At 38.8% G+C, this 17,282-nt stretch overlaps 1 protein-coding gene across 2 annotated transcripts in view; it reads right to left on the bottom strand.

The window, feature by feature from the left end:
- Positions 1–17,282, bottom strand: part of akap10 (A kinase (PRKA) anchor protein 10) — a 76,403-nt gene that overhangs the window by 20,451 nt on the left and 38,670 nt on the right. For both annotated transcript variants that reach the window (XM_060848316.1, XM_060848317.1), the window contains exons 3-6: positions 15,587–15,772; positions 11,199–11,768; positions 4,897–4,995; positions 3,526–3,610 (exon numbers count right to left, since the gene is read on the bottom strand). In XM_060848316.1, coding sequence (XP_060704299.1) covers positions 3,526–3,610; positions 4,897–4,995; positions 11,199–11,768; positions 15,587–15,772 — 940 coding nt within the window. The remainder of the gene's footprint in view (positions 1–3,525; positions 3,611–4,896; positions 4,996–11,198; positions 11,769–15,586; positions 15,773–17,282) is intronic.

Below are 17,282 nucleotides of genomic sequence, written 5' to 3'. Positions count from 1 at the left end.
AGCCTGCTCCAATGTTCGGTAAAATCACGGCTAATCGGATTATAGTTTTCATTGCTTTCGTGCCTGATCCCATTACCCTTGAAAATTGTATTAGTATTTTCTGCCCTTAAAGGAAAATTATGGTTTTAAAATGTTACTATCTAAAATATTCTTGTATTGCCAACTGTACCTTATTTTACAAAAGTATCCCTTTAGATAATGCAATTGCCTTGCAGACTAAAAAGGCTACATAAAATAAATTGCTAGGGCCTAGCAATAGATGGCCCATTACTGTTTACAACATTCCATCATTATCTCATCATAAATCTGTTGGCAGTGTTGGTCCATATGAATCTTGCCAAAAAGGTTGGCACAGCAGCTACAACAGTGAAATGTATCAGTACAGGCCATCTCTAATACTGACCGAGGAGTCAACTTTCAATGATTTAATGCTGGAATGATTGCCATTAGTTGGCAATTGCTCCAACCCAAGCTCTATAACAGACACTGCACTTCCAACACTAGCAAATACTGGACGAGCAGAATAAAAGGATGAATTGAAAATGCTGAAATAAAGGAATGTTGTAGATCTACACTGAATTTTCATGATAATAAAATGCAGAAAGCACATCTCAATAGGCAATGCAAATTGTAAACCCAGGAAATTTCATACAAACTACTGAGCTCACAGATGACAGTGAAATGGCCAAGTAGGTGCCCCCATTGCAGAGAATACAGTTAAGGACAGGCAAGCTCAAGTGATATTTCAAATCATTAAAACAATCCTCACATTCCAAATCTTATAAAGGTAGACAATTCTTTGTCTGAAATCCAAAGTTTCTTGAAGTTTTTTTCTCATTAACAAGGTTGTTTGGTATGCAAACAGTTAACCCAACTCCACACGGACTTGACCCACCTCATGCAGGGGGAATGGCTCAGCACTGACAGGCGTCAATTTTGTCTCAGGGCCCGTAATAGTCAAAAGGTGTGTCTGCTGTTCGGTAAGATTTTTAAAATTTCACCATTAAACTGTCGCTTTCTCGTAAATCCGAATTCCTAAAACTAAGTGGCCTTGAGGGTTTCGGATAAAGGATTGTGTACCTGTACCATTTCTTACAAGGCTTGTAGAGACTAACAAGATATTTGAATTCCCAGTGATCAACTTAAAGGAATTCTACAAGAATTCAAGTTAAGACTTTGACTAACAAATTAAAAAGAACAATTAAGCAAGTATGACTCTAAATGACACGAATACCTTCACCCAACTGATAAACCCACATTATGACATACTTTAGAGCACACTTTCTAAACTATTTCCTGAAAAGATTGCAAATCAGTAATGTCAAACCTAGTTTCTAACACATTCACTATGCTCCATTTGACTGACTAACAATCTCTCCTTTAGTTTAAGAATTTCCAAGCTCAGTTGAAGTAATGAAGGTCATGGTGATGCTGTTGTTCTTGGCTTTGCCAAGGCAAATTTGTGTCTCTTAAGTCACTGTGGGTAGTTTCTTTGACCACCAAGCTTTCCCAAGCATTCATTCCAGTAGCTAACTCAGTAGCAACTAATTGGAACAAATTTGTGCAACACAATGATTTGTTGCACTTCTGAAAAATAAGCTATCAAACAGAAGGCAATATGTGCTACTAAATCTGCTCCTTTCTGATACAGCATGGGGGTGAAAGCAGATTAGAAATAGAAAGTATTAAGGGTGCAAAGAGCTATTAAAACAGTAACACACTTATTTGACCTTGCGATGGCATATGGTAATGTTTTGCTAACGTTAGGCAATCTTGAACAAAGATGATGCACTATTATGAATGGAATCTACTTTGCGCTGAAGTTTTGGGATAGCTTGAGAACTAGATTTTACTTATGATCCAGCAGCAGTCAGAATGTACAAACCCAGAGCCCAAATTTTAGCTTTATGTTTAACCACAAGATGGCAACAAATCATCAGTCACAATTTCATCAAGTTTTTTCCAGTTTATATCTGTCCCTAAACAGTGAACAGGGTGCATCAGGGATCAGCATTCCAGCTGAAATTACACTCATCTCAGTGACACAGTCAGCAATTCTATTTGCAGGTAATATCGCCAATAAAACATGCTTGGGGCAGTATACTGTTTGTGGTAGCAAATGCAGACCAAAAAGGATCACATATTTTGATTTAAGTAAGCACATAAAGAACAGTTTTGAAAATAATTGCCTTCACTAATGCTCTTGTATTTCAGGAAATACATATTGATTCTTCCAAACATTTGAGAAACAGCAGGTTAGTGACGAGCACAATAAGGTGCGTTGATGTACAGTGTTTCAAAGTTAAGTTTCTTTTCAATAAACCTGAACAAAGATTGCCTAATAGCAATTATCTCTCTTCAGTGACTTTGTGATAACTCTTGATTCCCACTCAGTCAGATGTATGAGGGTAAATGACAGACATCTGAACTGCCCAACACAGTCATATGTTTTAGAGTAAATGACAGACATCTGAACTGCCCAACTCAACAGGCAGTTTGCAAATGATTGAGAAATGGCATTTGCTTAATAATCTCATTTAACCTCATTTGTTCTGTGCGATCCACACTATACAGTGTATGTAGGAACCACTGACCTAGCAGAAATCTTCATTCCAGGTTGGTTTTCAGTACACTGGAATGCTGCAATAAATGCATTACTGTCATTTATCTCAAGAGGGTTGGAATATAAAAGCACCGTTGTGCTACTGAGACTTTATAAAGCTCTAGTTAGGCCCCATTTAGAATACGGTGTCCAGTTTTAGTCCCCACACCTCAGGAAGGACATACTGGCACTGGAACGTGTCCAGCGGAGATTCACTCGGATGAGCCCTGGAATGGTTGGTCTAACATACGAGAAATGGCTGAGGATCCTGGGATTGTATTCATTGGAGTTTAGAAGATTAAGGGGAGACTTAATAGAAACTTACAAGATAATACATGGCTTGGAAAGGGTGGACGCTAGGAAATTGTTTCCGTTAGGCGAGGAGACTAGGACCTGTGGACACAGCCTTAGAATTAGAGGGGGTCAATTCAGAACAGAAATGCAGAGACATTTCTTCAGCCAGAGTGTGGTGGGCCTGTGGAATTCATTGCCGCAGAGTGCAGTGGAGGCCGGGACGCTAAAATGTCTTCAAGGTAGAGATTGATAATTCCTCGTGACATCAAGAATCTAAGGGCTACGGGGAGAATGCAGGTAAGTGGAGTTGAAATACCCATCAGCCATGATTGAATGGCGGAGTGGACTCGATGGGTCGAATGGCCTTACTTCCACTCCTACGTCTTATGGTCTTACTAAATGTATAACATTGCCTCCATAGGTTACCACTGAAAATGGCAGCTTTTACACGTTTCCTTTGGTTACACCCTCTTACTAGGCATCTGATAGAGACAAATCCACCTACTCTAGTTGCGTGTGTGTGTCAAATTGTATAGGTCTAACATTTACCCTTCTCTAATATTTTACCCACCTCCAACTGGATAAGTTATGAGTATTTTGAAATAATCGTTTCCATCATATTTACTCACTCTTTTTCCATCATAACATACACTACAGCTTGTGCAGAGACAAAACAGTTGGGATCTGCTTGTCCATCTTCTCCACATATCTTAGCTGTTAAGACAGAAGCACATTTGTTTACACCAATGCACAATGATACACAACCAGGATTCATTTCATAATTCTGAAGCTAGTGAGAGAATAGTTTTAAGATTTTTTTGAGCCACAGGATCAAACACAGACAGGATAGCATTTTCTGTGAAAGTAAAAGTAAAACTGGTGCATACATTAGCTTCTAGGACTTTTGTAAAGAGCCTTCAGTTAATTCCTGACCACCCAGAGTTTCTTAAAAACCAATAAATTAAATTTTGGGCCGATGTTTCAAGGATAAAACAGCATTTCCCTCTGGAGCATCAAGCAGCTCAGTCAATCAACAGGTAGGCAAGTTCAAAGTGCAGATGCAACAAAAGGGACTGTTATACCCTTGCATCAGATTATTGTTCAGCAGGAAAGTCATCAATAAAAGGAGAGGCAATGCCCAGCATACTCCAATTCCCACCTTCACATGCTGATCTTTGTCATCGACTTTTCTTTGATATATTCTCTCTAAGCTTTGCCACTCACCTAACCCCCACCAAAAACTGTTTTCAAAAACCTCCTAAAAACTCATGTCTTCAAGCAAGTCTGTGAGGGACCTAGAAAAATGCATTGGTGGAATTCCTAGTCACCCCAACTGAGTTCCAAGTTGCTCGAAAACAAGCACGTTCGGTGGACTCATCCAAATGGGTCATGAGAAACATCCACTTTGAGTGACTGGAAACAAATTGAAGTTGTTTTTTTCTCCAGCTGTGACATCAGTGAATTTTGCAATATCAAAATTCTTATTAAAGTACCAGTAACAATAATATTCCAGAACATACATGCAAGATGAGAAAATTGAATTATGCTAGCCCTGTACAATATTTGTTTTTAAGATTACAGGGCAGTTAGCCTATACATTGCATTCAAAGAGAGAGACTGCCATCAAAATGACACCTAGCAGCTCAGTGGCAGAAGTCCAATTAACTATTATTTAGCACATCTGGATAAGATTCACTTCATCTGTGAAGGTGTCCACAGATGATGCACTAAACATTGTATAATTCCACTGAAACAAGTCATGATCACAATACTAAGATTGTGAAAGACCATCAACACACATGGAATAGCAGCCCAGCAACAATCATGTGTGTCATTAAAGAATGGTAACAGGCGGAAAGCTAATGGAAGGAGAAAGAAAAATAGTTTGTCAGACTCTTGGTTACTTAACTTGCAAAATAGAGGGTATTCAATCTATATTTGAAGGCCAACTAGTCCCAAACCACCTCCCAGTTAAAAGAGCGATTCAGTCAGTTACTTACCTACTATATCATTTCTCATTGCTTCCATAATTGGAATTGGTCTAGAAGCATCTGGTGAAATGTATTTAGTAAATATATTAACTGCATCACGCTCTATACCTGCAGAGGAAAACAACCATGAACATCACTGCTCAAAGTAAAACCCTAGGGTGCATTAACAAATGCATTACAATTGTTTTCCACAAGCCTGTTAGTTATGGTGATTGAAATTTTATTGTAAATTGAAGAACATAGAAAACAAAAAACATACCTGATCAGCAAATTTCAAATATGCCACACTACAGCAAATTAATTTTGCATGGTGGGTTATAGAAGCATATCATTTGTTATGCATCTTTTGTGAACTGAATCTCATTAGCAAGACTATGAAATCCCAGCAGAAACAGCAATACACTTCACCAAGCACAAAATAAATTGCTGCCAAACTTTGAGGTGCCTCCCAATATGACCTGCTGCCCCAAATCAATTTTATTAAATCTATCACTGAAATTTATTGCCAACTGTGGGGTTTCTTCTGGTATGGAGTTATTTTTCTTCTTAATTGTCAAAATAATTTTGGATTTGGCTGTCTTTTGTAAAATCACATTTGCACATTAAACATAGCACAACATAGGAATGTAAAAAAAATCCAGAGTTCCTCGATTCAATACAGTTAAAACTGGCCTTTTCCTATATCCTTATATTAACCAACAAACTCATTCTAATTGGGGATGAAGCAAATGCATCCATTGTAAGAATTAGAGATTGAAAATGGGGTTACAAAAGACTGGAGGTTTGCAGTTGATTGTACATAACATACTTACAAATGGGATACATAAAATTTACTGTGCTTCATATAACAGTGTATAAAGCATTTCCCCTCCCTCCAAATCTGCCTGACAAGTTAACAGCAGTAGGTATAAAAATCTGCAAAAGAAATGGAAGACTCCTTTACTGATTGAAAATTTTTCACAAAAAAACAAATATAAAAATTAGCTTCAAACATTATGCTTCATAACTAAAGTCTGCCTTGGGATGTCTCCACAAGTCAATCTTTCACAGATTTCCAACTTCAAATTAAAACTATATTGTACATACACTGATATCAGCTTTTTTTTTAAAAAGGATATGGCAGGAGTGGTTGTGGTGTTTGGGGTGGGGGGATTTGAAGAGTGTAAAGGAGAAGGCATACACTGTGTGAACCATCCCACAATTTGCATCACAAAGAACTAAAAACCCTGAAATAGGCAATAACAAGGTCTGTGGTCTTCCATTAAACTCTGAAAATATGAATCTGAATTTATTTGTTGTTTTAAAATTACATCAAATTACCATAAACAAAAATCTCAGCATCCATTTAAACCAGGAGCTTGCACCTTTTATGAAGGATTAAAGTTAAAAATAACTAAATTTACAATAATGTTACATTTAGACGAATAATAGACCCTTTATTTAACAAGTGCAGAAACGGATTAAAATAGATTCAGTATTCAACTTATCAAATTCTGCACACACAATGATTTTATTATTAATGTTGCTTGTTGGACCTTTATCATGCTTTCTACAAATCCAGACACTAAATTCAAGTAAACAACTGGCTGATTGCCAGAATTTAAGAATTTGCACAATGGAATGAATATATTCAATAAGTTGAAGAATTGAATGCAAAGTTTTACGCCACATGACTTACAGCTTTTTCAATGAAACTTTGTCTTTTAGTATTGTGACTTTCAGAGGTGTATTTTGTCCCTTTCTTTTAAAGAAAAGGAGTCGTTTTCATTCAGAGGTGATGTGCTGTCTTTATGAAATCAATAAGGTTAACAGCCTGTGAGAGGGCTTAGTGTTTTTTTGGAACAAGATAAGCAGCCTGAATGGATGGGGTCATACTCCCCAGAGCCTCGAAGCTGGGTTTGGAAGCTGCAGTTTGTATCTCTCTTTCTCACCATCCCCTCTCTCTGTGTTGTGCTCCTGGACTGGAGAATTGCCTGAAACACAATCTATTTTACTGAACTTTTGTCAAGGATGTGCTTATGGCAATATTAGAATAATTGCTGTTTATTGGTTCAATAAAATTGTTGTGGTTCTGTTCGCCGAGCTGGGAATTTGTGTTGCAGACATTTCGTCCCCTGTCTAGGTGACATCCTCCGTGCTTGGGAGCCTCCTGTGAAGCGCTTCTGTGATCTTACCTCTGGCATTTGTAGTGGTTTGAATCTGCCACTTCCAGTTGTCAGTTCCAGCTGTCCGCTGCAGTGGTCGGTATATTGGGTCCAGGTCGATGTGCTTATTGATTGAATCTGTGGATGAGTGCCATGCCTCTAGGAATTTCCTGGCTGTTCTCTGTTTGGCTTCTCCTATAATAGTAGTGTTGTCCCAGTCGAATTCTTGTTGCTTGTCATCTGTGTGTGAGGCTAAGGATAGCTGGTCATGTCGTTTCTTGGTTAGTTGGTGTTCATGGATGCGGATCGTTAGCTGTCTTCCTGTTTGTACTATGTAATGTTTTGTGCAGTCCTTGCATGGGATTTTGTACACTACATTGGTTTTGCTCATGCTGGGTATTGGGTCCTTTGACCTGGTGACTTGTTGTCTGAGAGTGGCTGTTGGTTTGTGTGCTGTTATGAGTCCTAGTGGTCACAGTAGTCTGGCTGTCAGTTCGGAAATGCTCTTCATGTATGGTAATGTGGCTGGTCCTTTGGGTTGCGGCATGTCCTTGTTCCGTTGTCTTTCCCTTAGGCATCTGTTGATGAAATTGCGTAGGTATCCGTTTTTGGCGAATACATTGTATAGGTGTTCTTCTTCCTCTTTTTGCAGTTCTGGTGTACTGCAGTGTGTTGTGGCCCTTTTGAATAGTGTCTTGATGCAACTTCTTTTGTGTGTTGGTGTGGTTGCTTTCATAGTTCAGGACTTGGTCTGTGTGTGTGGCTTTCCTGTATACCTTTGTGTTGAATTCTCCGTTAGGTGTTCTCTGTACCATCACGTCTCGGAATGGGAGTTGGTTGTCCTTTTCTTCCTCTCTAGTGAATCGGATTCCTGTGAGTGTGGCGTTGATGATATGGTGTGTTTTCTCTCTTTCTGTGTTTTTAATGATTACAAAGGTGTCATCCATATATCTGACCCAGAGTTTGGGTTGTATTTGCGACAAGACTGTTTGTTCTAATCTTTACATTACTGCTTCTGCTGCGAGTCCAGAGTTGGGTGAGCCCATGGGTGTGCCGTTGATTTGTTCATATATTTGGTTGTTGAATGTGAAGTGTGTTGTGAGGCACAGGTCCAGTAGTTTGAGTATGCAGTCTTTGATAGGTTCAATGTCCTGTTGTCTGTTCTGTATGTCCAGCAGGTTGGCTACTGTTTCTCTGGCTCGGGTTTTGTCGATAGAGGTGAACAGTGCCGTGACAGAAGAGACACAACAAACAGAGACAAAGTATCGTACCTCTGATAACAAGGAAAAGACAAACACACAACCTCAACACCAAGCAGACGGAAGCACTAAAATCACTAAGAAATGATAAGAACATAATCATACTACCAGCAGACAAAGGCAGAATGACGGTCAGCCTGGACAAAGCAGACTACGTCCAAAAAACACAACTACTTGCAACATCTACCAAAAGAGGGAGTTTGACCCCACCCCACAGCTCACCAATAGGATAAGCAACACACTGAGGAATCTACAAAAAAAGGGACAGAGAACCAGGTTTGACCTACAAAGAATGAAACATGAAAGCAACACCCCCAGATTCTATGGATTAACTAAAGTGCACAAACCAGGCATCCCACTCAGACCCATAGTATCACTACCAAGGACACTGTCACACAAACTGGCTAAAGAATTACAGCAGAAACTGAAACACCTGATCAGCGGATCCAGACACTCTATGCAGTCAACACAGGAATTCTTGGACATCATCAGAAATATACATATACACAAGGAAGAAACTATGGTCTCATTCGATGTAACGGCACTGTTTACCTCTATCGACAAAACCTTATACAGAGAAACAATAGCCAACCTGCTGGACATACAGAACAGACAACAGGACGTTGTACCTATCAACAAACTACTGGACCTGTGCCTTACAACACACTTCACATTCAACAACCAAATATATGAACAAATCAACGGCATACCCATGGGCTCACCCATCTCTGGACTCATAGCAGAAGCAGTAATGTAAAGATTAGAACAAACAGTCTTGCTGCAAATACAACCCAAACTCTGGGTCAGATATGTGGATGACACCTTTGTAATCATTAAAAACGCAGAAAGAGAGAAAACACACCATATCATCAACGCCACACTCTCAGGAATTCAATTCACGGGAGGGGAAGAAAAGGACAATCAACTCCCATTCCTACATGTGATGGTACAGAGAACACCGAATGCAGAATTCAGCCCAAAGTGTACAGGAAAGTCACACACACAGACCAAGTCCTGAACTACGAAAGCAACCACCCCAACACACACAAAAGAAGTTGCATCAAGACACTATTCAAAAGGGCCACAACACACTGCAGTACACCAGAACTGCAAAAAGAGGAAGAAGAACACCTATACAATGTATTCGCCAAAAATGGATACCTACGCAATTTCATCAACAGATGCCTAAGGGAAAGACAACAGAATGAGGACATGCCGCAACCAAAGGACTAGCCATACATCAAGAGCATTTCCGAACTGACAGCCAGACTACTGCAACCACTAGGACTCATAACAGCACACAAACCAACAGCTACTCTCAGACAACAACTCACCAGAACGAAGGGTCCGATACCCAACATGAGCAAAACCAATGTAGTGTACAAAGTCCCATGCAAGGACTGCACAAAACATTACATAGTACAAACAGGAAAACAGCTAACGATCCGCATCCATGAACACCAACTAGCCACGAAACGACACGACCAGCTATCCTTAGTAGCCACACGCAGATGACAAGCAACATGAATTCGACTGGGACAACACTACTATTATAGGAGAAGCCAAACAGAGAACAGCTAGGAAATTCCTAGAGGCATGGCACTCATCCACAGATTCAATCAATAAGCACATCGACCTGGACCCAATATACCGGCCACTGCAACGGACAGCTGGAACTGACAACTGGAAGTGGCAGATTCAAACCACTACAAATGCCGGAGGAAAGATCACAGAAACGCTTCACAGGAGGCTCCCAAGCACCGAGGATGTCACGTAGACCGAGGACGAAACGTCTGCAACACAAATTCCCAGCTCGGTGAACAGAACCGCAACGAGCACCCGAGCTACAAATTTTCTCCCAAACTTTGAGTTCAATAAAATATTATTCAGTTAAGCTTTCCAATAGGTTTGATTATTCCAATTTTTTTCCCTTTCTTTTCCTGTATTTTAACCATAGTGTATGAATAACGCTTGTATTGCATCAAACCTGGTAGTTTGACTAATTGAATTACACCTGGAACACAACACCTGGTACTTGCCTTTAAAACAAGAAAACGTTAGGGTCTAGGCTACATTCTTTATATACTTTAAAGGAGTTTGGTCTGGTCCATTCTAGCATTTAATTGTCACCTTACCCAATGCTTGTTTTGAGGGTCAAGGATGATGTGACATTGGTGAGATTTCAGCACTCTCCCATTACTCCACTGGAATGATAAATGCTGCCAACCTGTTTATGCAGCATTGTACCACAACTACACATCATTCTTAGTAAAGTAACCCAGCTGGTTTGAACTGAACCATGTCATTACATGTCACATTTACCACTTCCTATTTACAACAGAGTTCTCCATAAGGAAGGTTAAACCATGGAACCCTCAAACTAGGACTCATTTTAAGAGCTGTGCATTCAAAGTCCACAGAATTACAATTTACTCTGCTACAAAATGGTGGGCAATATCAAAATATGTATTTTGCTTTTCAAAACGAAAACACCGGCAATATAGTAAAATGTAAACCCTCTTGCACTAAATCAGTACTGCCTTTCATACAGAGACGCATTTCCTTGCCCTTGCTGCATCGCCAAAAAAGGACAATCCTTAAAAGATCCTTTCCTGCCTCATGATGAATTAAGCACAGAGCAGAGATGGAAACTGGGACATTCTGCTTTGTTTGGCTCAACTGCTTGTTGATCAACCTACAAAACACTTTGGGAAGGACATTATATTTTGAAAGTTAATTACGGATTGCTTACTGTTATGATTAATTAGAATGGCCAATGATTTAGGGAGCTTTTCAATGGGTCAATGTCCATAACAAAACTTATCCCATTATCACAGGTAACACATTACAGAAGAGAAAATTGAATGAAGTGATCAGTTTTGAAAGAAAATAATACAAGCAGGCTTACTTTTCATCAATTTGCCCGATAGGCCTTTCAGCCCGGTTTGCTGTGCATTTCCTTTCAACACAGGTTTTAGAGATTCTTGACTCGCGGGTCCTGTCTGAGTAGTTATTGCTCTTGATGCCCCGTCATTCAATGGATTCAAATCTCTGCCACCCTGATTTAACGAGTGATTTGGAGAGGTTTTGTTTTGTCCAGTGCAGTCCAGGCTTGTGGAGTCTGAGACATTAAGTTTATTATTACTAGAAACTGGATTACCCTTTACCTCCAGCTCAGGAGATACAGAGGAGTCAAGCGATACCGGCACATCAACATCACACTGTCTATTTGCAGGGGATGCAGGTTCTGCTAAAGAGCTATGCTTTACTGTGTTCAGGCTGTGGGCTCTGATGCGAGACCAGCTTGTGGAGCGGAAACTTTCAGCTTCCAACCAGAATTTAACCAAATGTCCAACTCCTTGCATCTCCATGAACTGGATGATATATGGGAGAGCAGTGCTGTCCTGCAGAACTTGTTCAAGAGTCTTTGAGAGTCTGGAGTTAATCTCTTCAGCTTTATAATTCAGGCAAGAATGACCTATTTAAAAACAAAAACATGAGGAGTGTGTAGCATGGACTTTTCATTTAGTACAAAGGTATATCTGCACTGAAGGATTCTGTAGCAAACCAGAGCAGACCACAGGAGGCAAGAATATTTCTCGAATACCATAACGTTGGCTATAATTCTATGATTGGTTATTTTTCAATAGGTATGGAACAATATTAAACATTCTGCGTAACTGTGGAATCATTCCAATCAATTATTGTTGGGTACAGCCATTCTTCACAATGTAAAAAACATTTCTTAATGTAGTAATGTTTTGAAATGGAGCACTTGTAGGAAGCTCGCCTTACTTTTGAGATATTGCATGATGAACTGGTAAAATGAGATATGTTCCACACCAGTCACACTGCAGATTACCAAACCCAACCCTTGGGAAAAATACCAAAGTGGACATGGCACAATGCCCAATACAACAAACGTGACAAATTCACATTGGCATTTTTTGTTATAGGTCCACTCCATAAAATTTGCATTCAGTGATTCTTCAATGTCTGACCTTCTAAAGACCTCTCCACATACTTCACTGCAGACAGCTGGATACATGCATCTCTCACTGTAAAAGGTACACAGTCAACAGTTATACAAACAGCTGGTTGCAATGAAACATGAAGAATGTCTTTTAGAAATTCAGAAAATAGAACACAAATAAGGAGAAATACTGCAGAGTTAAATCTTGATCTAATGTACACTGTCAAAGCACTGAGCATAAGAAATTATACCTTTGTACGTTGATATCTAACATTATGCAATGGCAATTCTTTGGCCTAACATGACACTCCATCCAAATAAATATGCAGAACTTGAAATGCCATGAATTTGCACCAAATGATTTAATCTCCTCATGAAGCCAGACATATAACAAAAATATCCAAAACTGCTGTTGAATTCCCAAGGGCATTAAAAATAAAAATAGCTCAAGGATATCAATTTAACATTACACTATCCAATATTCAGCTTGTTCTCTCATTGTCATTTCCATGATTCCCATAATATTGGGCCCACCATCTGCTGTATTATTCAAAATGCATAGAAGACAGTCATAAGAATATTTGACATTGTGCTTCCTAAACTTAATATTAAAATTTAGCCATCAAAATATCTGTATTTTGAATTTTGTTGATAGCTTTTTTATAAATATCTCATTTGCTGCCTTGGATCAAGCTTCATTCATTTTCTAAACTTAACCTAATGGGGCATAGCCAACAAAAAAGGAAAAATCGCAATAGAGAAACCATCTGTTGGGTGTCTCTTCTTTTCTCCACTATTCGATAAACATTCTGCTCGTCACCAGAACATTCCTGAAATATATGTTACTGCACATTAGGCTTCTGGATTTAGAGCCATAAATGTCATTTTCGTAATGTTTTACATAGAGTTAATATTTCTCACTTAGAATCCCAAGTGTGGAACCAGGCCGTTTGGTCTATAATATCCACACCCTCTGAAGAGCATCCTATCCAGACCCACCCCTCCACACCAAATGTATTTCAAGCAGCTTGGAGAAAGCTTAATATATTAATACAGGTACCTGGAATAGACAGGTTATTTAAAGAGGATATGCTAGGCTTGCATCCACTGGAGTGCAGAAGTCTAAGAGGCGACCTAACTGAAAGGTAAGATCCTGAGGCAGCATGACATGGTGGATATAAAGAGAATGTCCCTCCTGTGGGAGAATCTAGAATTAAGAGTCGCCATTTAAAAATAGGGAATCATACATTTAAGACAGAGTGAGGTGAATTTTAACAGAGGATCATGAGTCTTTGAAGTTTCTTCATTAAAAGATGTTGGAAGCAGAATCCTTGAATATCTTTTCCTGCTCCTAACTCTGACATTTGTATATTTAACTTAAAATGTCCGAGTGAGAGGGGAATCTGTCAATCATTCTCTCTCAGATTCTCACACATACCCTTTATTCTCAGTGGGTATAGATGGTGAAACAAGGAGACAAAGTGAGCCATTCCTGATGAAGGGCTTATGCTCAAAACGTCGAATTCTCTATTCCTGAGATGCTGCCTGGCCTGCTGTGCTTTGACCAGCAACACATTTGCAGCTGTGATCTCCAGCATCTGCAGACCTCATTTTTTACTTGACAAAGTGAGCCAGACATGCACCAAGACAGTGGCTATTTAGTGTGGATAAACGTGGAACCACCTCCTCAAAAAGCTAACCACACAATGTCGGGGAGAGATTGAGAACACGTTGAAAAGCAAGCTGCCTCCAAAATCCATTTTCGTACGAATTCCACTAAGTTCTGATCAAAGTGTTCTCCAGAGGCAAATGCAAGATCAGCATCAGTTAAACTCTGGTCCTTAGCTTAGTCTTATTTCCTTCCTCAGGAACTTTGCTTCTTAAGCAAAAATGGAAAAAAAATGTTACATTCTGCTACTTGGCACTGTTAAATTTATTAATTACTCATTGTTTGTAAATTATCAGTTTATTGCTTTGACCTTTTTTGGGGGTTGCTAAGTTGTCTGGTTTCTTTATGCGTCAACTTTATTTTTGGAATTTATGATAAATGTTCGGTCAAAACTTTTTAAAAATTGCTTATTGGCCCCATTAGTGAGAATAAAAACAAATAGCACTTTGGGGGAAAAGGTTTGGCCAAGCCAGAGTTAGAATGATTCAGAAAAAGAGTCGCTCTGAATTGAAAGTTACTATGAATGAGTAATTAATTATTGAAAACTGCTAACAAGGCAAAGTTATTATGCCGTTAAAACAAGGGGAGTACAAAGAATTTGGATGCTGTTACTTAATGCATGTGAATAACAGCAAATTGTATTTAAAATTTACTCTCATGCTTCACATAAGCATTATCAATTAAAAAATTGATATCAAAAAATTGATATCCATAAAAGAGAATTAGAATAGTTAACCAAAAGCTTGATCGACAAAGACAACAGGATTGCCTTAAAGAAGATGAGAGAGCTATAAACAGATTTTGTTTTAAAAATTCAGAATTTTGACAGTAGGTAGCTCTAGACACAGTCACCAGATAGAACACACTTCTACATATAACAGAGAAGCTAGCAATTCAAATTAATCCAGTGATTTCACTGCATGCATAAGTGTTCGAGGTTTCACAGAAAGGGAAAAAGGCAGCACTTATGAAGTATGTGATAATAGAGTTTGTAAAGGAACAGTTGAGCTGCATAGATTCATCCTGCCGTATGTGTCAAACTGGATATGAACATGAAGTAGATATCTATTTTAAGCCTTCATCAGCTAATGTTGACATTATAGAATTTCTATTAGATTTGAAGGCAAGCACACACCAGTAATTTCACATTGATAAAGTCAAACTGGCAACTTGTAAACGTACACACCAACATTATAATGGGATAGTTAGTGATGCAGTCAACCAACGCAGATCCAGATCCATGAAGATAAAAATTACATTAACTACTATAAAAAAGGTTCAAAATGCTTTCAAAGGCTGATGGTATTTTCCTCATTCTACACTGATTCTTCAATATGTAATCTTGATCACGTATTGAAAAGCATGTCTGGTTTTGCAAATATAAAATTTCAATTTAAAATTTGCCCTGGATCATTAGATTACCCTTTTTTTGACAATAGACTACTAATTGCCAAATCATTTCATTAAATATTTGAAGACCGGTATAATGTTGAGACCATCAATTAAGACAACTTAAGCATCTTTAACACCCAATGTACAATAGTAAACAAAAACATCAGTATGTCTCATATACAGCCTCTCCAGATTTATTCAAGAGTGTGCATAATTATTTTACTATATATCATGAGCATAAGATAATAAATTACAACTTTACCTAAGTCTCCAAAATGAGCAGCTTCCATATGAATTGGTTGTTGATTGAGAACTGCTGTTCTGCCACGTGCAAAAGAGTCCATGTTGGCAGAGATGGCATTGATTGCCACATAGCTTGGTCCTGCAGCTTCCAGAAGTGCATTGTTCCTGCTTGGTGATGGGGTTGCAACAGGACTGGTGGCTGGGCCTGCAAGAAAGTAAAAAAAACAAACATTCAGAGGAAAGAAAAGAGCCAATTACCTTCATATTAATTACAGTGGCAATTCATTACTGGTCAAATGACTCAGATCAATTTAAAAGACAACTAATGATGAAAACACAGCACAAGTCTTGACATTTTTCATGAAATCTGAGAGGAGGGGGTGGGCAAGGAAATGGGAGAGGGACACTAACACAAACTAAAGATATTAGATATATGTCATACTTCTAACAGAAAAGGTGCTGAGCAACATATCATGTAATGTTTTCAGTAACATTTAATCTAATTTAATTGTACAGTTACTCAATTGGAGGGACATCTAACCTTAAGTCACCAAAATGCGTTCTCCCCAACAGGAGACAGCACTTCAGTGCAGTATAGCCAGTGTACAAGTTCACCAATACTTACATAAAATCAATTAAAAATTTTCAGAATAATTAACAGAAGCCTATAAACAACATTAATAAAATTCCCACTGCACACTTCACAGAGCTACCCAACATCATTTAATATATACTTATTTTTAGTCCAAAAACTTGAATATTTTGAAAAAAGCAAAAAGGTTTACATCTCTCATTTATCAGAGCAAATGCAATAATTCCAAAGGGCAAAAATTTTACACAATGAGAAACCAGTGTAGACTGACTGGCAAGTGGATCCCAATTGGTCAAGGAGTTGCTAAGCAGATTGTACAAGAAAGCATTTTTGGTTAATTTAAAAAAAATTTGGCTGGACTAATTCCTTTACCTTAGTATATGAATTTAAACAGCATCTAGCAAGTGTACGTGCACTACCTGGTCAGCCCAATTGACAATCTTTCATTGGCTAACAAGATACTACTTAGCACACTTAGGATTGTTCAGCAAGTGCTTCCCAATCTCAGAATCATAAATAATGATAGACATTATGACCTGGGTTTTACAACCACAAAGTGATTCAGTATGGTCAGTACTCAGTCTGTTGCAAACAAAAGGGACACATGGTTTAATAAGACCTACTAGCCATAGACAGAGGAATTTCGATTATCCAAATTTCAGATTATCCGAAGATGATCTCAAGGTCCCGATAGAAAGATTATGTCAGAGGTGCTTCAACTCTGATCATATGGTTAAAAATGAACTCTGCTTAGTGAAATGCTGTCGAGAACAGTCCTGTATATCGATGGGAGCCCAGGCACGGTCTCAAAATGACTGACTGCCTGCCCCCTCTCTCTCCCCACACTTTCTCTGGAGATGTACACAGATTATCTTCTCCAGATAACCTTGCCAACATTGTTCTGTACAGGACAATGGTAGAACCTGTCAAAAAGATGCAATAAAAGGTTGTCTGCATGTGTGCGCTATTTTGACATTTACTCTCACACACAACCATTCCCCACCCCCCCTCCCCACCAAAAAGGCAACAGCAGTCTTCCTGTTGGTGTCCAGTCTGATTGCCCCGAAGAGGGGATGGGGATCAGACAAGAGGCTCACAGGAGCTGATGTGAGTGGGCAAATGG

This window comes from Hemiscyllium ocellatum, chromosome 31, assembly GCF_020745735.1.
Source record: "Hemiscyllium ocellatum isolate sHemOce1 chromosome 31, sHemOce1.pat.X.cur, whole genome shotgun sequence".
In the NCBI taxonomy this organism is placed as follows: Eukaryota; Metazoa; Chordata; class Chondrichthyes; order Orectolobiformes; family Hemiscylliidae; genus Hemiscyllium; species Hemiscyllium ocellatum.
The sequence above is the reverse complement of the archived record's forward strand: the minus strand, read 5'-3'. Positions and strand labels throughout refer to the sequence as shown.